Source organism: Rana temporaria, chromosome 8 (assembly GCF_905171775.1).
Source record: "Rana temporaria chromosome 8, aRanTem1.1, whole genome shotgun sequence".
Lineage (NCBI taxonomy): Eukaryota > Metazoa > Chordata > Amphibia > Anura > Ranidae > Rana > Rana temporaria.
The window spans coordinates 103,736,990-103,759,366 of record NC_053496.1 but is presented as its reverse complement, the minus strand read 5'-3'; the positions used below and the strand labels follow the sequence as shown (position 1 = coordinate 103,759,366).

The 22,377-nt window shown below is 46.2% G+C and overlaps 1 protein-coding gene across 6 annotated transcripts in view; it reads right to left on the bottom strand.

Moving 5' to 3' along the window:
* Positions 1–22,377, bottom strand: part of USP54 (ubiquitin specific peptidase 54) — a 201,257-nt gene that overhangs the window by 81,453 nt on the left and 97,427 nt on the right. For all 6 annotated transcript variants that reach the window (XM_040320461.1, XM_040320463.1, XM_040320457.1 and 3 more), the window contains exons 4-6: positions 6,830–6,964; positions 1,557–1,670; positions 500–582 (exon numbers count right to left, since the gene is read on the bottom strand). In XM_040320461.1, the coding sequence (XP_040176395.1) occupies positions 500–582; positions 1,557–1,670; positions 6,830–6,964 (332 nt within the window). The remainder of the gene's footprint in view (positions 1–499; positions 583–1,556; positions 1,671–6,829; positions 6,965–22,377) is intronic.

The window sequence follows — 22,377 nt, the reverse complement described above, 5'->3', positions numbered from 1 at the left end:
CAGAGTAAGGCTAGGTTCATACTGGTTTTTGAATTACATGTGTGTTATACGTGCACTCTCATTGACTTCTTTTTAGACCATGTATTTTCTGAAAGACGCAGCATGCAAAACCTTAATAAGAAAGCACAGTCTAATAGAAGTCAATAGGAACGCGTATAAAACTGCTTGTTAACCACATAAAATGCAGTGCAATGGTGTGAACCTGGCTCAATTATACTAGTTTCCTTCACCCAAAAATCTAATTCTTGGTTCTCACCATGCAGTTGTTTATCCTCCCATATGTCTATTAAACAACTTCCAATATTATATTTTCAATTTGGAGAAATGCTGAACATCTCATACTAGTTTCATTCTAGGGTAGTTCATCCATCAGCATACTGGCATGTTTCTTCCAGTTAATGATCAGTTATGAAACAAACTTATGCATATACAGAAATAACATTTTATTACTAAACATAATACAGTCTTACATTTTGTCAAGGATTTCACTTAATCTTACCAAAGTGCAGTAGTAGAGATATAATGCACCATCTGAATAAAAGGCAATGGATCTGATGTGGCACCACAGCTAGTACAGACACACTGTAAAAACAAGAATAATAAATCTTTTAGGGTGGTGGCACACAGGCTGTTCTGTCAAGCCGATTAACTGTTTAGCTTAAACTGTTCATAGATTTGTATAGGCATTTTTCCAGCCCTATATGATAAGATAAGAAGAAAATTAGGATTTTTAATTTGGCAGTTTACGTGCTATGCCATTGCTAAAAGCATTTTTCCAGCAGTTTGGCAGCCAGTGAAGCTATTTTGCATCTTTTGGCCACACCTCACTATAAATTACCTGCACTTAATAAGGCAAAAATGTGTTTAATTAGCAATTAAAATAAACTCTTCTACTGGTCAGACGCAATACAAAACAAAGGTAGCAATGAAGAGAAGACGCCCTTAAAGTGGATGTAAACCCACTCTTATCATTTCTAAACTACCGTAGTGCTTATGTATAAGGATATAGATGCCTCGTGCATGTATCCTTACCTGTCGAATATCTCCCCTACGTCTGTTACTAGCCACGCAAAACTCCAGATACTGTGGGCGGGTCTTTAGTCCAGCGCTTGGTGGGTGGAGTCGGGACATCAGTAGACTCCCCACCCATCTCTAAACTCCCCTTGGCCAGCCATCGTCGTGAGGACGAACCTCACATCAGGGGAGTCTAAAGTGTGTGCACAGGAGTGGCAGAGCGTGTTCTGTGAAAAAGCACCCCAGTGTGAAAGTCTTGACCAACTTTCAGTCTCTTTACTATAAAGCCCCTTTACAATGGTGGGGCATTTAAAGAATGCCTTGTTACAATGGTGGTTGGTGTGGTGCCCCCCCTGCTGAGCTTCATGGGTACTGTGAACCACGAGATCAAGCCACCACCTTTCAAGGTACTGCTAGCAACCTCCAGAGGAAGGATATTTGAGAAAGGCTTTCACTTCCTTGGAAAGACATAACCAGATATATGAACAATGTGTGTTGATCAGTGTAGAATAATGTGTCATTAAGAACAAAATGGGCCATACCTGTTCAAAAAGGGTCATTGCAAACTTCTGATGAGAAATACAGTGCTGTGCAGTGCAGATATCTTCTTTGGACTCATCTGCGATGTGAATGTGGAGGCGGATTAGAAGGTTTTCCTGTACATAGAAAAGTTGGTTACAAAATTTTGTAGGTAACCTGCCAGCTGAAGAAGTCTAAAGCAGTACAACTGCGTAGGCTTGACCAAATCTTAGGATTAAAATTCTCTAAAAGATGCAAAAACATTGAAAGGATACTGCTGTAATTTTAACAAAAGCTCGAGCAGTATTGCAGCAATATTTTTTAGATTTTAGCATGTGTACTGGCACGGAGACGGAGGGGGGGTGGGGGATGGTCGAGGGCTTATAAACATATTCATGCTGTGGGTGGGTGAATCCATTCACCATCAGTGGCTCCAGCTCCAGAGACATAGGAAGCTAAAGTTATATGCAAATATATCAATTTCCTTAAAGAGGAATTGCAGTCTGTACACATAATTTGTAATAAAAACATCTTTACCACAAATATGCTGCAGAAATCTCCCTCCACCGAGTCTGGCTGCAACCATTTTAACTGTGGGCAGCTTGAGCTTCTGCCTGTTCACTTCCTGGATTTACACAGAGGCACACATCCAGCTCTGCAGCTCTCATTGGCCCTCTTATGACTCACCCTCTCCCTTATTGGCAAACTCACGAGAGTGAGAAAGAGAGCTGTGCATGATGTCATAAGCCTAGGCTTTTTACCAGACAAGAATCAGGAAGTGGGTAGTATAAGGTATTTACTGGCAGAATAAAAAAATGACTGAAGGTCAGCTTTAAGTTCTAGCTTTTGTCCTGAAACTCTCTGAAAAGAGGCTTCCTATCACACTAGGGGGGTTATTTACAAAAGGCAAATCCACTTTGCACTACAAGTGCAAACTACAAGTGCAAAGTACACTTGAAATTACACTGAAAGTGCAGTTGGAAGTGCAGTCGCTGTAAATCTGAGGAGTAGATCTGAAATGAGGGGAAACTCTGCTGATTTTATTATTATCCAATCATGTGGAAGCTAAAATGCTGTTTTTTATTTTGCTTGCATGTTTCCCCATGGACCTACAGCGACTGCACTTCCAAGTGCACTTTCAGTGCAATTTCAAGTGCAGTTTGCACTTGTAGTGCAAAGTGGATTTTCCTTTCGTAAATAACACCCTAAATCTTTATTGTGGAGGCATGGGATGAAAGATCTGGCAGCACCAAGCATTTTGAATGTTACAGATATTACAGATATTTGGTGTGCCGTCATAAATAGAACCTACCTTGGATAGCATAAGTAAGCTACTGAAGCAATTTTTTAGCTAGCTTCAAATGCTGTAAAAGGGCAATCTTGGTGACTGAGCTATAAATTGCTGAAATAGCTGCTGTATATTGCAAACCTTTTTGTTGCTAAGGCCCCATTCACACCTGAGCGCATTTCTGCTTGAAGCTCTAAAACGTTTAACAAAGCAAATCCTATTCAATTCAATGACCCCTGTTAATATCTGAGTATTCTGTCGCCTGCAGCAAAATGCTTGTCCCTCAAAAAAAAGTACATGAGCCTCTTTGTGGAAGACTGGAGGCAGATTGGGCACCATAGACTTCAATGGGAACACCTGAAAATGCACAACATGGTCATTTTATGAGCGGTTTTACGTCATGCGGTTTGTAATACACCTCTAAAAATGCTTAAAGTAATTGTAAAGTCTTGTTTAAAAAAACAAAACGAACATGTTATACTCACCTACTCTGTGTAGTGGATTTGCACAGAGCAGCATGGATCCTCCTCTTCTCGGGTCCATCGTCGCTGTTCCTGGCCCCTCCCTCCTGCTAAGTGCCCCCACAGCAAGCAGCTTACTATGGGGTACCGGAGCCAAGCTGCAGCTCCGTATGTCCATTCAGACACGGAGTTGCTGTTTGGCCATGCCCACTCTCCTTCCTGTTTGGCTAACTGACTTTGATTGACAGCCATGGGAGCCAATGGCGCTGCTGCGGTGTCTTAGCCAATCAGGGGGAGTCCCAGACAACTAAGGGACTCTGGTAAGTATTGGGTGGTGCTGGGGAGACTGCTGGACACAGGTGGCTTTTTATCCTAATGCATAGAATAAATTAAGATAAAAAACCTTCTGCCTTTACGGCTGCTTTAAGAACTCTTGGAAAAAAAAACACCTGAAAAAAAAAAAAGCTCTGCTCGGGTATACACGCAGCCCTAATACTCTGTGTTTAACTTGCTCAGCAACAAAATGCTATTAAAAGTGATTTTAGTAGTTGTTACCCAAATAGTTTTGCGGCATGGCCCTTAATATCAGCTGTCTCTACCTTACAAGTTCGTACTTTGGTCTTCTACCCACCAGTTGTCATTAGCAGGTTGAATCCAAAGTCCTCATCCACCCAGCCAATTGCAAACCTGTTTCTTGGAGACGGCAGCAGGTGAAGGCCTGCCACTGAGATTCTGTACAATGACGTAACCCCATGGTCTACCATTTCTGGCACAATAAAATTCACTGCTTAGCTGTGAAAGTTTTGTAATGAGTGGGAAAGTTTTACACTTCTGTCATATTTGTATTGTGGTCTATGGTTCTCATGCAGGGAAAACTAACTGGGAAAAGAAGTGATGGGATAGCACTCCAACAGGGACACAACTGCAATGAAAACAATGTTTTAGAAAAGGGAAGGCTAAAACCTCAACAGGGTTTGTAATGCTGTGTCCATCCCGCCAGTTCTAGTTTCAGTGACATCAGTGGCAGTGCGTCCATAAAGGGCGCTGGAGCGCCGCTCCCTTTCGCTTCCGCACCGCCACCGATACAATACATAGATTCATGCATTGCATGAATCTATGTATTGCCGCTGCCGCCGACCATTCAGATGGCTGGCCCCCCGGTGAGCGCCGGCCATTTGAATAACGGCAGCTGGTTGGATGTGGAAGTGCCTATCAGAGCCAGCGGCTCTGATAGGCTGTAATCAGCTTCCAAATACTTATCCAAGGGACGCACGATGCAGCATTTTACAGGGTACAGTGGCGATAATTACTGGAGCACAGTGGCGATAATTACTGGGGCACAGTGGCGACAATTGGCACAGTGGCGAGAAATTGGCACAGTGGCTGCGTTGGATGGCATGGCACAGTGGCTGCGTTGGATGGCATGGCACAGTGACGCTGCATTTGATGGGCACAGTGAAGCTGCATTTGATGGGCACAGTGAAGCTGCAATTGTTTTTTTTTTTTTTTCGTTTGTTTGCGCCCCCCCCAAAAATTTTGAGCACCAGCCACCACTGGGCAACATTGTTGCTGAAACCCCAAAGGGAAATCTTCCCAGCAGTGCAATAGATGGTAAAATAAGAACTCTTCAACCACTCAATACAAAACTTTGGCTGGAATGAGGATAATACCAAGAAATGCCGGCAGCACATGCATGAAATTCATGTACATCTATTGTAAATGAAAGCACAATGATGAAAGGACAGTGGCACATAGGATTGCCCACTTATAATTACATTACGCGATGTATGCGTCGGTCGGATGCCTGTCCATCAATTAGGAACGCCCACCGCCAGCATCGTACCCGGAAGTGGCGGTGGGAACGAATATAACAAACGGTATGTAACGGTATAACTCTAGCAGGTGCATGCTTAAAGCGGTGTTTCCCCTAAAAATAAAATTTTAACATTGCTTTTCCCAAATAAATTACGATTAGAATCGGCCGGTTTTATTAAAAAAAAAAGGTCCGTACATACCGTTTGTTATATTCGTTCCCACCGCCACTTCCGGGTACGATGCTGGCGGTGGGCGTTCCTAATTGATGGACAGGCATCCGACCGACGCATACATCGCGTCACGAGATGCCGAAAGAAGCCGAACGTCGGTGCGCATGCGCCGTATAGAGCCGCACCGACGTTCGGCTTCTTTCGGCATCTCGTGACGCGATGTATGCGTCGGTCGGATGCCTGTCCATCAATTAGGAACGCCCACCGCCAGCATCGTACCCGGAAGTGGCGGTGGGAACGAAAATAACAAACGGTATGTACGGACCTTTTTTTTTTAATAAAACCGGCCGATTCTAATCGTCATTTATTTGGGAAAAGCAATGTTAAAATTTAATTTTTAGGGGAACCACCGCTTTAAATTGGTTATCCTTTATTCATATGGTAGGAATTTTAGCAACAAAATAAATAAATAAAAAATCTAAATAACTAAAGAAGTTCTCCTGGCAGTGTTATACTTTGCCCATAGTTCCTGCGGGGTCAGTCCTGGTGAACAACATGGTCTGTACATACTCTCATTACAAGTAATAACTACATTAAATTATCAGAACACAATATTTATTTGGGTAGTTGCTCTTTAAGTGTTCAATTAGAAAGTTTAATTTATAAAAAGTATTTTAAATCATACCATTAATGCTATATCATTTAGCGCTGAAAATTAAGAATCCACTTACTAAGACAACAATAAGTAAGCCTTTAACACACTAACTGTAGACCAGCCCCTAGGACAGGGATATGCAATTAGCGGACCTCCAGCTGTTGCAAAACTACAAGTCCCATCATGCCTTTGCCTCTTGTATCATGCTTGTGGCTGTCAGTCTTGCTATGCCTCATGGGACTTGTAGTTCTGCAACAGCTGGAGGTCCGCTAATTGCATATCCCTGCCCTAGGATATAATGCCAAAATGAGGTGGCACTTCAAAAAGGTTTTTGTAGTATTGAGGTCAGTCCAAAATGCTGACTCAAGCTAGCTGCCAGACTAATTAGGAAATGTCAAACCTGAACTGGTGATTAAATGACCCAGTTTCTCCCTTTAAAATATATCTTGACAGATATTGTTTGCATCTATTATCACTTCAAACAGCCAATATAGCCAAAACCATATTCAACTTTTTGACAAAGTGTGGAAGGGCAAGACCCTCTGCAAGGTTTTATTAGGTCTGTGTTCCCATTGGAGAGATTTACCTTTCTTCCTGTTCCAAAAAACAGAAAGTGAGAGTGAAATCTCCCCATAAAGAGGGAAATGGCACCTTTGTTCTACGTTGGCAGCTTCCTGTTCCAGGATAAAAAAATGTAAATTCCTGTTACTTTCTGTCCCACTGAAACAAAACTCTAAACAATCAATCAATAAAATGACAGCAGTGCCTGGAGTTGTCCAAAACATAAGCCGACAACCATTAATATCAGATTTAGACCTAAATATAATCCTTCACATGGAAAAAAAGATCTACTGTATCTTAAAAAAAGGGGAGGGGGCCCAAAGTAGGACAAAACACTTCTACTTACAAAGCATTCTGCTGCATCATCCATAATACCCAGCTGGAAACGCTGTTCATCTTGAAACGTCTTGGCAAGGGCACTGCGCAGAGCATCTGATGGTAGTACCTTCTCACTGCTACACTGGAATTGGTTGAATATCCCCTGGGAAAAATTAATAAATAATAGATTTTTAACACAAATCATAAGCACGCATAAAGAACAAGGCAAGCGAGATTGTGAAACCTGGATTTACTACTAAAGGAGAAATGGCAAAATAGGGGAAAAAAAAAAAAAAAAAAAAGATACCCTCTTCATTTTTTTTCCTCTGTGCCTTCAGACCAGTTATCACAGGGCAAGATCAGTACAAGTACAGATTTGTGTTAATTCTTTAGCAGTCTGCATTGATCAACACCACAAATGTAGAAAACAACATGTCTTTCCAGATCAGGACTGAGAAGAAGTACGCACTTACCACCTCCTGCTCATTCTAAGCCCACATAGTATCACCACTTCCATTCCACCACAGCATCTGCCCTCCTATAAATCCCACTCCCGCCTTACCACCCTCACACTACTCCTAATGTATGGGGACATTGCCCCAAACCCCGGCCCTTCAACACCCAATTCCCAATGCCAAAATTGACAGTCTACCTCCTCCAACAGTAGTTGTAGCTTCAACCTTCTCATCCCAATTCCCCTGATTCCACAAGACAGACTCCCTCTTTCATGTGCCCTCTGGAATGCCCGCTCAGTCTTCAACAAACTAGCTTCTGTCAATGACCCTTTCCTCTCCAAATCCCTTAATCCATTTGCTATAACCGAAACCTGGCACCAGGAATTCAACACTACCTCTCCAGCTGCCCTGTCCCACAGTGACCTTATCTGGATTCTCTGCACCAGACCCACTGGACGAAAAGGGAGGTGGTGTCGGACTTCTCCTCTCCCCACAAGGCACCTTTCAGGTACTTCCTACACCTCCCTCTTTCCCCCTGCTCTTTTGAAATGCACTGCATTCGTCTTTTCTCTCCAGCTTGTCTGAGGCCTCGTACACACGACAGAGGAACTCGACGTGCCAAACACATCGAGTTCCTCGTCGAGTTCAGGGATGAAGCCGCCGAGGAGCTCGGCGGGCCGCCCTCTCCCATAGAACAACGAGAAAATAGAGAACATGTTCTCTATTTTCTCGACGAGTTCCTCGGCGGCTCCATCGGGCCAAAAGTGTACAGACGACAGAGTTTCTCGGCAGAATCCGGCTCTGACCGAGTTTCTCGCCGAATTCTGCCGAGAAACTCTGTCGTGTGTACGAGGCCTGAGGGTCATAGTGTGACCAGTGTCACGCTTTCTGGATGACTTCTCTGCATGGCTACCCTATTTTCTCTTATCTGAAGTGCCTTCCATCATCCTAGGTGACTTTAACATTGCAATCAATGTTAATACTGCTACCACTTCTAAACTACTCAACCTAACCTCTTTTAACCCAACACAATGGACAAACCACCATTCACTCCAAGGGCAACACTCTCGACCTTGTATTCTCCCATAGCTTCACTCCCTGCAACCTCTCCAACACACCCTTTCTTCTCTCTGATCACAACCTTATACGTTTCACACTCTCGTCTCCTATATCCCATGCTGCCATCCCACAAACCACTACCCGCAGAAACCTTCGCAACCTCAACCCTTCCCTTCTTCACTCTGCTACGACTATGGCCTTTACGACTAAATAGCACCCCTGTCCAGACCTAACCACTTCCATCTACAACACCACGTGGTCATCCTCCCTAGACATACTTGCTCCTCTTTCTACACGCAGAACCAGGCCCCATCTGCCACAACAAACAGATGACACCAGAAGTCTCAAGAGACGCAGCCGTGCTCTTGGGCGAGCATGGCGTAAATCTAAATCTCTGAAAGACTTTACCCTCTACAAATCTGCCGTTCTCAAATACAACTCTTGCCTCCACACTGCTAAACAAACCTATTACAGCACTCTCATCAAAACCCTCTCATCCAAACCTCGTCAACTCTTTTCTACCCTTAATTCCTTACTTCACCCCCCGCTTCCCCCACCCACCAACTTGCTTACCACTCAATAGATTGGCAACCATTTCAATAGCAAGGAGATATCCAGCATTCAAATTCCTCCCCTACCCAACACGTCGGGTCCAACACCACACACTCTCCTCCTTTTTCCCAGTTACCACAGATGAAGTTGATAAACTCCTCTCCATGGTCCACCTCACTACCTGCCCCCTGGACCTTGTCCCCTCTCAATTACTGTGACCACCTTCCCTCTCTATCCTCAACTCCCTAACCCACATCTTCAACCTCTCCCTCTCCTCCAGCACCTTTCCTTCCCCACTCAAACATGCACTGATTACCCCCATACTTAAACACTCACTAGTCCCCACCTGTTTGAATAACTTAAGACCCATCTCCCTGCTCCCGTTTGCCTCCAAGCTCATCGAATGCCTTTGTCCATGACCAAATGAGTCGCTACCTCACAAACAACAACCTTCTCGACCCCCTACAGTCTGGCTTCCGCCCACAACATTCTACTGAAACTGCCCTACTAAAACTCACCAATGACCTACTAACTACTAAAACCAATGGCCATTATTCCATACTCATACTTCTAGACCTCTCTGCTGCCTTTAACACAGATGACCACCTTCTCCTCTGCAAATTACACTCCCTTGGCCTCCTTCATTCTGCTTTATCCTTGTTCTCCTCCTACCTATTTCAGCGCACTTTCAATGTCACTTACAACTCCATCTCCTCCACTCCTCTTCCTGTTGGGGTACACCAATGCTCCGTCCTTGAGCCTCTTCTATTCTCTCTATGCCTCTTTCCTGATCCAGTTGATAACCTCCCATGGCTTCCAATACCACCTCTATGCCGACGACACCCAGATCTATCTCTCCACTCCTCAACTCACCCCCCCCCCCGATCTCCTCACGGATCTCAAACTTACTGAATGACATATTGGTATGGATGTCACACCACTTCCTCAAACTCAATCTTTGTAAAACTGAGCTTGTTATATTTCCTCATTCACTGTACCCTGCCCCCGTCACTTTACCATTAATATAAACACAACCAATGGTCCCTCCACACATGCCAAGGTCCTGGGTGTAATCCTCGACTAAGACCTCTCCTTCAGCCCCCATATTCAATCACTGGCTAAATCCTGCTGCCTTAACCTCTGCAACATCTCCAGAATTTGACCCTTCTTACCACAAAGCAACTTATTTACTCCTTAATTTTTTCCTGCCGTGACTACTGCAACTATCTCCTTAATGGCCTACCCTTAAGCAGGCTACCCCCCTTCAGTCTATTATGAATTCTGCTGATAGACTAATACACCTCACCAACTGATCCGTGACTGCTGCTCCTCTATCCCAATTCCTTCACTGGCTTCCCCTACCCCACTGTGTAAAATTCAAAATGCTAACCATAACATACAAGGCCATTCACAACATCGCCCCCATCTACATCACCAACCTCATCTGCAGATATCACCCAAATCGTCCCCTCCACTCCTCTCGGGACCTCCTGCTCTCTAGCTCCCTTATTACCTCCTCCCATGCTCGCCTTCAGGACTTCTCCAGAGCCTCTCCCATCCTCTGGAACTCCCTGCCCCAGTATGTCCTATCAGCCCCTACCCTGTCCACCTTTAGGCGATCCCTGAAAACTCATTTATTCAGGGAAGCCTATCCCACACCCACCTAACAACTGTCGCTAAGCCACCCCATCAAATCATTCTCTGCAGCCATTACTTTTTGTACCACCACCCCCTCCCTTCTGAATGTAAGCTCTATGAGCAGGGCCCTCCTGTACCTTTTGTATTGAACTGTACTGTAATTGTGTTGTTCCCCCCTATACATTGTAAAGCGCTGAGTAAACTATTGGCGCTATATAAATCATGTATAATAATAATAATAATAATAATCTTGCAACAAAAAAAAAACTCAAATCAATCAGCAAATACAAGGATATAGGCTTTTAACGTAATCTACAATCTTAAACTTTTGCTTTAAAATGTAAGCAAAAATCACATGAAAATTTTTACAACTGATCAACCACCCACCACATTAAAAAGGACCAATAAGAAGTCTTGATAGGCAGAAGAGGATGGATAGCACTATATTGTTGAAACAAAAAGCCATGTTTGCATTTAACATTGCTGGCCACAGTGCTGTGGAGTCACAGTCGAGGAGTAGGAGGAGATTTTGGGTACCTGGAGTCGGAGTCGGCAAACAATGCACCGACTCCTACTAAATTTAGATTGGAAAAAAAAAAGCAAGTTTAAATGTCCCAATTCACAAAAAGTTATAATTAATGACTTCTCTACTGTAAGAATAAAGACCAATGCATGCAGTGCCTCACGTAACCGCAAAACGAACACGTTAAGTGACCGCGAAGAAGCATGCTTTTCATGTGCTTCACTATATGGCACGCAACGCACAATTAGGAGCGGCAATACTTATACTTTCCATAGTGTTGTGTTCTGTTGTTACAGGTAACGCAGCGCACATGGGTAACCTAGCCTCTCACTGATAAGGGATTAAGTAAATATGTTTTTTGCAGGACTAGAGACACTTGTATAAGTGAAGGGAATGGAGGGTCAATAGTTCAAGACTGAAGCTGTAAACCATTGGAAAAACTGCTGTCATTCAGCTAAGGCTATAAAAACTCCTGTGGTAATGACATGTATGTTGCCTTTCTTTCCTTCAAGGAATGTATAAAATACATTTGCATATTAATACAGAGGAGTCGGAGAGACAGAGTAGGGAGTACAAAAAACTGAGGAGTCGGAACATTTATCTACCGACTCCACAGCCCTGGCTGGCCTATGTCTCTGGATATACTGATCACTCTGACATGAGGATTTCTACGAAGGTCACATTTGCTTATGCAATTTTTTGTCAAAAGGCACAGACTGAAGAACTCTAGTTTGTATTTTACACATATAACCTAACAGGGTTACATGCTTACAAACTAATAACTCTAGATACAGGAACTTTCTTCTATTAACACAAAAGTATGCCAAGACATATATGCCAGTATATGCCCTAGGAAAAACTAAGCAAACACATTGGGGTTCATTTACTAAAACTGGAAAGTGCAAAATCTGGTGCAGCTCTACATAGAAACCAATAAGCTTCCGTTTTTTTTTGTCAAAGCTTAATAGAAAAAGCTGCAAGCGGAGTTCCATCCATATAAAAGTCAGCAGCTACAAAAACTGTAGCTGCTGACTTTTATTAAATCAGACACTCGCCTGTCCCAGGTTCCAGCGATGTGGGCGTATGAAGCCCCACTCATTCCCCCCCCTCCTCTCTGCGGCGCCAGCATTGTCACTGTAGGCGCCCGGCTGCGGCTTCACAGACGGGCACGCACTGTGCATGCATGAGCCGCGCTACGCACCGTGACTGGCCGGGCAATCATCTGGGACCTGTGACGTTTCCCAGATGATTTCCGAGAGGGAGGTGGGAGAGGTGAACTTCCTTCCGGCACTGCGGTGCCCCCAGGAGGAAGTGGGACCTGGATCCCTCTAAAAAGAGGGTATCCGCTCCCCCCCCCCAAAAAAAATGACATGCCAAATGTAAATAATGAGACCTAATAGGTAGGAGCAAAACAGGCTGCTTGAGGCCAGTTAATGGCTAGTACCATAGGTCAACGTTAAAAAAAAGAAAATATGGGATTGGGATTTTTGAGGCACTGGTAGAACACGAGGGTATATATAAAAATATAGATATTTATTTAACAAAGTACAAAAATACAAAATAAATTAAACACATTTGGGACAAACCCCACAAATCAGATGGATAGCAAAACCATTGATCTAATCGGTGGAGCCATAGATTATTTTTATTTTATTTATTTATTACTATTTATTTGGGAAGCGCGCATATACCACCGGTCAGTGGTGCCAAAGCACTTTGTGACAAAATAGCCCGGATGTTCTGGCGTGGGGAGCATAAAATAAAAGAGAAGGGAAAAAAAAAAAAAAAAGAAAAAAAGGATTTTTGTACTCACCGTAAAATCCATTTCTCTGAGTTCATAGACGGACACAGCATCCTTTGACCTTAGGGTTATGTTCCTCCTACCAGGAGATTTTAGGCAGAATTCTTACAGCACCCAAGGTGTTAAAACTTTCCTTCATGCCGCTCCTCCCAGGGGGCGTGGCTCCCCCAGGCATAACCCACACCCTGCTTCAGCAGCTTCAGTTCGTAACAAGCAGTACAAACCAAGGAGGGGTGGGTGCTGTGTCCGTCTATGAACTCAGAGAAATGGATTTTACGGTGAGTACAAAAATCCTTTTTTCTCTTTCGTTCATAGACGGACACAGCATCCTTTGACCTTAGGGACGTCCCCAAGCAGTGTCAAAAAAACGAGGGGTGGGAAAAATAACACAGCAAACAACAGGTTACACCCCAAACAAAACCGGAGTTACTCAACGGAGGAACTCCAACCTTAAACTGCCGCCTGTAACACCCTGCGGCCGAATGAGGCATCAGAAGATGCACTCACATCCACCTTATAAAACTTTGAAAAAGTGTGGACCGACGACCAGGTCGCAGCCTTACACACCTGTAACACAGAGGCTTGGTGTCGGAAAGCCCAGGAGGCTCCAATCGCCCTGGTCGAATGCGCCGTGACCCGAAAGGGAGGCGCCCGCCCCTTCAGGGCGTAGGCCTGAAGCACAACCTGTCGGATCCACCTGGAAATGGTGGCCGACGAGACTGCCAGGCCCTTACTGGGACCGGACACAGACACGAACAGCGAGTCCGACTTCCGGAACGGAGCTGTCGCCGACAAGTAAACCCGAATGGCCCGAACCACATCCAGAGAATGTAAAACGGCTTCCTTCGGGTTCTTCGGCTGAGGACATAATGATGGAACAACAATGTCCTCGTTAATGTGAAAGGCCGAAACGACCTTCGGAAGAAAAGAAGGTCGCGGGCGCAGCACCGCCTTATCCTGATGGATGACCAAGTAGGGGGCCTTGCAAGACAAGGCCGCCAGTTCAGACACTCGTCTGATAGAGGTAATAGCTACCAGAAAGACCACCTTCTGCGACAAAGTCAGCAGGGGGATCTCCCGAATGTCCTCAAAGGGGGCACGCTGAAGCGCCGAGAGGACCAAGTTCAAGTCCCAAGAAGGTAGCGGAGGGCGCACCGGGGGGGCCACATGCCGGACCCCCTGCACAAACGTGCGAACCAAAGAGTGCGCTGCCACGGGACGCTGAAAATAAACAGCCAGAGCAGAAATCTGACTCTTGATCGTGCTCAAGGCAAGAGCCTGGTCCACTCCCCGCTGTAGGAACAGCAGGATCCGGGACACCACGTAAGTACGGGGGTGCCACTTCATCTCCTCACACATAGAGATGTATGCTTTCCATGTACGATGATACATTTTTCGAGAAGTGGACTTCCGTGCACGTATCATGGTAGAGATTACCGGGCCCGACAGGCCCCGGTCCTTCAGTACCTGGTTCTCAAGCCAGTGACCGTAAAGCAGGATGGAAGATCGGGCCCTGAGACAGGAGATCTTCCCTCAGAGGCAGGCGCCAGGGGGCGTCTGCCACCAGACGTACCAGGTCCGCGTACCAAGAGCGACGCGGCCAATCTGGGGCGATCAGGATCGTTGGAATCCCTTCGGCTTCCACCCTGCGCAGCAGGCGGGGTAGGAGCCTTAGAGGAGGGAAGGCGTAAATCAGGTGATATTGACCCCAGGGAGCCACTAACGCGTCTGACGCGTCTGCCCACGGGTCCCTTGACCTGGCCACAAACCGTGGTACCTTCCGATTGAGACGGGACGCCAGAAGGTCCACGTCTGGAGTGCCCCATTTTTGACACAGGATCTGAAAAACCTCCGGGTGGAGAGACCACTCCCCTTGATCCAGAGTCGTGCGACTTAGGAAGTCGGCTTGCCAATTCAGAACTCCCGGAATGTATACCGCTGACAGGGCCGGAACGGACCTTTCGGCCCACCGAAGTATGTGAGCGACCTCCGTCGCCGCGGCCGAGCTCCTTGTGCCGCCCTGATGATTGACGTACGCCACGGCCGTGGCGTTGTCGGACTGGATCCTGACAGGACGGCCCTGCAGCTCCAGGGACCACCTGACAAGGCACAGCTTGATCGCTCGGAGCTCCAGGATATTGATCGGCAGGCGGGACTCCTCCTGAGTCCAACGCCCCTGGGCTGACTGGGTGCCCCAGACGCCCCCCCAGCCGAAGAGGCTGGCATCCGTCGTGACCACTGTCCAGCGGCACGGAAGAAAAGACTTCCCGGACCGAAGAACCGGAGACGTCAGCCACCATGCCAGGGAAGACTTGGCCAGATGGCTCAACCGAATCTGGCGATCCAGAGAAGATGGGACCCTGTCCCATCGTGACAGAATCTCCTTCTGTAGTACCCTGGTGTGGAATTGGGCATACGGAACCGCCTCGAAGGAGGCCACCATCAGACCCAGAACCCGCATGCAGAAGCGAAGAGACGACCACTTCTGGGTCGACAACTGTCTCACTGCAGATTGCAGGGTCCGCAGTTTTTCCGATGGGAGGAACACTTTTGCCTCCCCCGAATCCAAAACCAGCCCCAGGTGTTCCAGCCTCTGGGACGGAACCAACACTGATTTTTTGAGATTCAGAAGCCAGCCGAACTCCTGCAGAGTCCGACACGTGATGGACACGTCCTCCTCTAATTCTGAGCTTGAAGAAGCTCTCAGGAGAAGGTCGTCCAGGTATCCCACGATAGCGATCCCTCGCTGCCTTAGCAAGGCCAGGATCGGGGCGAGCACCTTGGTGAACACCCGTGGTGCCGACGCCAGCCCGAACGGGAGGGCCACGAATTGATAGTGGTCCTCCCCGATCGCAAAACGCAGATACCTTTGGTGGCTTGTGCAAACGGGGACATGCAGGTATGCGTCCATGATGTCCAAGGACGCCATGAAGTCCCCCTGGTGGAGGGCCGCTATGATAGAACGGACCGACTCCATCCTGAATCGCTGCACCTTGACAAAAGAGTTGAGGGCCTTTAGGTCCAGGACAGGGCGAACCCCTCCCTTCTTGGGAACCACGAACAGATTGGAGTAGAACCCCCGAAACCGTTCCAGCGAGGGAACCGGCACAACCACCCCTCTGTCCAGAAGATCCTGGACAGCCCCGGACAGGGCTAGCCGACGATCCGGAGGAAGCTGGAGGTTGGATGGAAAAAATCTGTTTGGGGGACAAGAGAGGAACTCTATCTTGTACCCCGAGGCGACCACCTCGCAAACCCAACGGTCGGTCAGAAGAGAGTTCCACCGATCCGCGAAGTCGTGAAGCCGTCCCCCCACCCGAGACCCGGGCGGGGGCAGACCTTCATGCGGAAGCAGGCTTTTCCGCAGGCTTGTTTGGTTTGTTAAACCAGGGGCGCTTTTGCCCCCTGCGGACCTTTTCCAGCCGCGCTGGGCGCACGAAAAAACCGCTTAGGGGTAGTAAAAGTAGGACCTTGCTTGCGGCGAGGTTCCTTACCCTTCCCCGACTGAGGGAGCAAGGTGCTCTTGCCTCCAGTGGCATCCTTAATGATGTCATCCAGGGATGCCCCAAAGAGCCGTCCGCCCTTAAAGGGCAAATCCACCAAGGCCTTTTTCGAGGACTGGTCAGCCGACCAGTACTTCAGCCATATAAAGGCGGCGCAGAACCACTGCGTAGACAGAAGCCCTGGAAAGCAAAGGAATCGAATCCATAGCCGCCTCACAGAGAAACTTCTGACCCTGAATCAACTGCTCAGCCAGGTCCCTAGAGGACTCGGAAGCACCCTGGACCTCCAGATCCTGCAGCAGGAGCTTCGCCCTTTCAGTTAGCGTCTGAGCAACCAGGGCGCCGGCCTTACCGCCGAACCCACCACCGAGAACAGGGAGCGGGCCACGGCCTCCACTCTATCGGCGGGGTCCTTGAAAGCAGGAGCCCCCTCCACAGGCAACGTAGTAGCCTTACTCAGTCTGGACACAGGAGGGTCCACCGACGGAGGAGTGACCCACTTTTTTAAAAAGTCCTCCTCCAGGGGGTAACGGGTAGCAAAGCTTTTAGGAACAGTAAAAGCCTTTTGCGGTGTATCCCATTCCTTATACAACAAATTGTCCAAATAAGGAACACAAGGGAATACCTTAGCGGTACGCGGTGGTTTGCGGAATCCAAAAGGGACTGACACCGCTGGTGTCTCCGCCACATCCTCTAAATGAAGAGTCTCACGTACCGCAGTAATAAGAGCTCCAACAAATTCCTTGTCAGCAGACTCCGCAGCAGAGTCATCCTCGCTGTCCATGTGGGTTAAGCCCGCATCCTCTGACATGACAGAACCAGAAGCAGCAACAGCGTTATCAGATTCTGCGTCAGAGATATCCCCAGAAACAGCCTCCGGGGGGGGGCGCTTTTTACCCCCCAACCGAGCACTGGCAGCTTCAAACCTGGTGAGAAAAGACTCCAGGACAGCCGACACCGATTCAACAGATGTGGCAGGGGGAGGGGCGCTTAGGGTTAATTCCGGCATTGTGAGGAATGAGGGGCCTGATTCAGGCTCCATATTGCAGCTGCCGTGTCACCCCCACTGCCAATGGCAGGAAAAAAGTCCCCCACAGGTCACCTCCCGGCCGCTAGAGCACAGTCTGGGGCCCCCTGAGACTCACCACCCCCCCTGGTACAGCGCGGTCTGTGAAGGACAAGTGTGTGCTGAGGAGAATCTGCAGCGCTGCGTCTGTCCCCTCAGATGATTCGCGGTCTTTTTTCCCCGCCGAAACGGCCACTAGAGGCCGAACTAGTGCTGAAAACGGCGCCGGCCACAAGAAAATGGCCGCCGAATAATACAAGCGCGGCTCCGGCAAAATGGCCGCCGTTGCGCAGTTTTAAAAAGACAGTGTACCCAAAAATGACAGTACACCAAAACAGTACACAGCACACACAAAAATGCCCAGAATGTCCACCACAGTCCCCTGCAGTGACACAGAACAGCCCCAGCCATACCCGAGTGAAAAAAAAAAATATGAGCCCCAGGGAAAAAAACCCCCTGCACAGCCGTCACCCAAAGGGGAAGGAGGGAGAGGAATAAGGGAGAGAGGAAAGCAGGGGAAAACCCTCAGTCGACCTCCCAAGGGAAAACATTCCAGCCAGACCACTTACCTGAGTAAGGGGCCACTACTTACCTGTCCTGCGACTACCCGGCTGGAGGTATCCCAGACAGAACCAACGTCCGCGAACGGCATGGCTGTCAGCCAGACACACTGTGACAAAGCCATAGAGACCGGTCATATGTGTGCCCTAGAACCGAAGTTCCCGAGCACACGCTCGAAGGCCGAACCTGGGGGGACTACAAGGGTCGAGGACCCAGCCTGTCACCCAGTCGGCTGTTGATAGAAGAATCGCAGGATTCAAAATAAAAATAAAATAAAAAAGCGAGAAAAAACTCGCAAAATGCAAAAAAATTTTGCAAGAAAAAACTCCAGAGTCCAGGACTCCAGAGAGAGCCTGACTCTCCTGACGGTTAGGCAGAAACAAACTGAAGCTGCTGAAGCAGGGTGTGGGTTATGCCTGGGGGAGCCACGCCCCCTGGGAGGAGCGGCATGAAGGAAAGTTTTAACACCTTGGGTGCTGTAAGAATTCTGCCTAAAATCTCCTGGTAGGAGGAACATAACCCTAAGGTCAAAGGATGCTGTGTCCGTCTATGAACGAAAGAGAAAATAGATCTTTGAGATCTATGGCTCCACCAATTAGATCAATGGTTTTGCTATCCATCTGATTTGTGGGGTTTGTCCCAAATGTGTTTTATTTATTTTGTATTTTTGTACTTTGTTAAATAAATATCTATATTTTTATATATACCCTCGTGTTCTACCAGTGCCTCAAAAATCCCAATCCCATATTTTCTTTTTCACGTTGACCTATGGTACTAGCCATTAACTGGCCTCAAGCAGCCTGTTTTGCTCCTACCTATTAGGTCTCATTATTTACAAACAACCGGGATGTTGGCACATCTAATTGATTTTACTATTAGCCTAATTGAGGCAATACTCCCCTTTATCGACATGCCAAATGTGGCATGTCAGGGGGTCATCTACACTTAAAGCATAAGTTTAATTTTTGGGTGGAACTCCGCTTGAAGTTTGATTTACTAAAACTGGAGAGTGAAAAATCTATCTTATTGTATATTGTTAGCAATGTGTCGTGACATCACCTTGTACAATCAGAGAATGCTTTGCATACATTCAGAAAATTCAAAGCATTCTCTGAATTGTACCCATGCTGAACAGCAGACCTCCTGTATTCAGAATGCATCACGCTGGCTGCTTAGCACGTGGAAGCAAGTGAAGATCACCAAAATAGCAGTATCCATTTCATCTATTACAGTGATTTCCAGCTTCCATTCTTGGAATTCATCCTTAAATGATAAAATGCATGTGTCAGTAATCTACTCGGTGAAAAGACTTTGGGACACGGTCATCCTTTATCAAGGAAACATTTGGCATATAGGTATGGCAAAAAAACATTCTGAAATAGAAAGGTAGGGCTTCAGAGAGCTCTGGCAAGATTTTGAGAATCCAAGAGAAGAATCCATGAAGTCAATATGGAACTTTGTCCTTAAAAAATGATGGTTTCCCATTCCCTGTATAGAGGTTCTAAATTATAAAAACAATTTCAGTAAATGAAACTAGTAGCAAACAACCACAATCTACAACAGTAGTTATTATACATCGTTATGGCTGGCTTGGACTGTCAGCCAAGGCTATAGGAAATTGCAGGCAGGTTTTTGTTACCTTCTGCACCATGGTGCATGTTACACAAGTATTTAGGGTGTAATATGGAACATGGTGCAAACGTGATAATTGGGGAAACCAATGCGCAAACCAAAATAAACGAATAAATACGGTGGGAAGCAGCTGCCATAACCAAAAAGTGTTCACACACTCAAAATGTCATGAATAATTGAGGGTGTTGTGGCGCTTACTAATAATTAATAAATATAAATTAATACTAATAAAGTGCTATAATAAATATAATGTGCAAAACAGCAATTGTGCAAATAAATGCTAGTGCAAAAAAACAGGCTGCCAGCAGTTTGCAACGCTGGCAGAGAACGTGCAAAATATGCTAATAATAAATACCAATAAATTATAGTGAAAAGTTCATAATGTAGTCCAGACATGAAATAAATAAGAAAAAAATCTTCCTAGTGCAAGTAACAAATCTCATGCAGTAATAGTAAAGTGCAGCTGTGAATCTCTGTGTAGTAGGTTTCCAATGTCCAATAGCATGCAGAGTGTTCCACCATATACAATCTACAGGTACAGGTAATCCAATCCAAGTGACCCTATTTCCCCCAGCCTCTCACCTTGGCCATTAAGCCTCTTTTAATCCCACAATGGCAAAAGTAACTCCTCAGCAGCAGTCAACACATTAAACCCGGGATGATGGTTCTCAATAGCAAATAGGGAACAAAAGGGTCTCCATATTGCGATACCGTAATAATAAAATGTAATAAATATGCATCAAAACACTTACAATAAGGCAATATACCAAGCGCATACAACCATTCCACATACACATTGGCACTTCCGCTCTCGGCCGTGAGCGGAAATGTCACCACTGGCTCTCCTCCCTTACGGTATCCCTATGATTAAGTGGCGTGAACAGCCACGGAACGCGTAAGGGAGGAGAGCCAGTGGTGACATCATTTTCGCTCGCGCCGAGAGCGGAAGTGCCGATGTGTATGTGGAATGGTTATATGCGCTTGGTATATCGCCTAATTGTAAGCGTTTTGATGCATATTTATTAAATTTTATTATTACGGTATCACACTATGGAGTCCCTTTTGTTCCCTATTTGCTATTGAGAACCATCATCCCGGGTTTAAAGGAGTTGTAAAAGGAAAAAAAAAATTTGCCTAAAATTAATGTCTGCAAGGTAGACAGAATAGTGTAATGATTCTGTTAAAAAAATAGTAAATACCCATTAAATTCCTTCATCTATATCACCTCCGGCATTCTAGTTTGTTCTCTCATTCACTTCCTGGTTTGCAGTGTTCGTTCATGCAAGAACTACATTTCCCAGTATGCATTGCAGGACGCCCATTAATTCACACCTCCTTAAAGTCTCTAACACGTAGAGAGCGTCCTTCTGCACAGATGTAGTTCCCAGGAGGGGCGAGCACGTCACTGACCACCGCAGTAAAGCCTCCCTTCACGGTGGTGAGTAACAATCAGACAAGCAGGAAGTGAACAGAACAGAGAAGAAATAGAGCAACTTATGAGCAAAAACGAACAAAGAGGAAGTGAAAAGAGGAATGTCTGCAGGTAAAGAATTCTTATTATGAAAAAAAATAAAAAAACACCCTTTAAGGTGTTGACTGCTGCTGAGGAGTTACTTTTGCCATTGTGGGATTAAAAGAGGCTTGATTGCAAGCCAGCCAAGGTGAGAGGCTGGGGGAAATGGGGTCACTTGAATTGGATTACCTGCACCTGTAGATTGTTTGTGGATGGTGGAACACTCTGCATGCTATTAGACATTGAAAACCTACTACACAGAGATTCACAGCTGCACTTTATTATTCACAGCTGCACTTTATTATTACTGCATGAGATTTGTTACTTGCACTGAGAAGATTTTTTCTTATTTATTTCATGTTTGGACTACATTATGAACTTTTCACCGTAATTTATTGGTATTTATTATTAGCATATTTTGCAAGTTATCTCTGCCAGCATTGCACACTGCTGGCAGCCCGTTTTTTGCACTAGCGTTTATTTGCACAATTGCAGTTTTGCACATTATATTTATTATAGCACTTTATTAGTATTAATTTATATTTATTAATTATTAGTAAGCGCCACAACACCCCCAATTATTCATAACATGGTGAAAACGCCTCCCCTCCACCCTCACACTGCACCTCCATGACAGTGGGTAGGGGGTTCTTCTCCCAGTTACCATCCCAATACCTGGGCAATCTCCTCCCTGCTGCCAAATACAGCACTGTAAACAATACATAGCTGGGGCTACATACAGTTCCTACTAAAAGATGGAGATCTGCGTTAAATAAATTGGTAATACAGTGGAACCTACGAGCATAATCCGTTCCAGGAGAATGCTCATAATCCAAAGTACTCAAAGCACAAATTAAAGTGAGTTTCCCTATTGAAGTCAATGGAAATGAAAATAATTTGCTCTGCATAGACTTCAATGGCATACAATACCGCATGCGGCCAGAGGGTCGCCGGAGAGCTTCGCAAATGTCTGGAAGGGCCAGGACAGTTCGGCTGACCTCAGCAAACCTCGGAAAGACTGTTCACGAGCCTTTCCGAGATTTGCCAAACTGTCCTCAGGCCCCGTTCAGTTCCAGCACCTCCCTCCCCCCCACCTCAGGCCAAACGCGGTACTGCACACCGCTTTGGACTGAATCCTGCTCGTTTTGCGAGACAACACTCGCAAACCGAGTTAGGATTTTAGAAAATACAATGCTCATATTGCGAAACGCTCATTAACAGCGTTACTCGCAATCCGAGGTTCCACTGTATATCCAAATCTTACTTGTATATC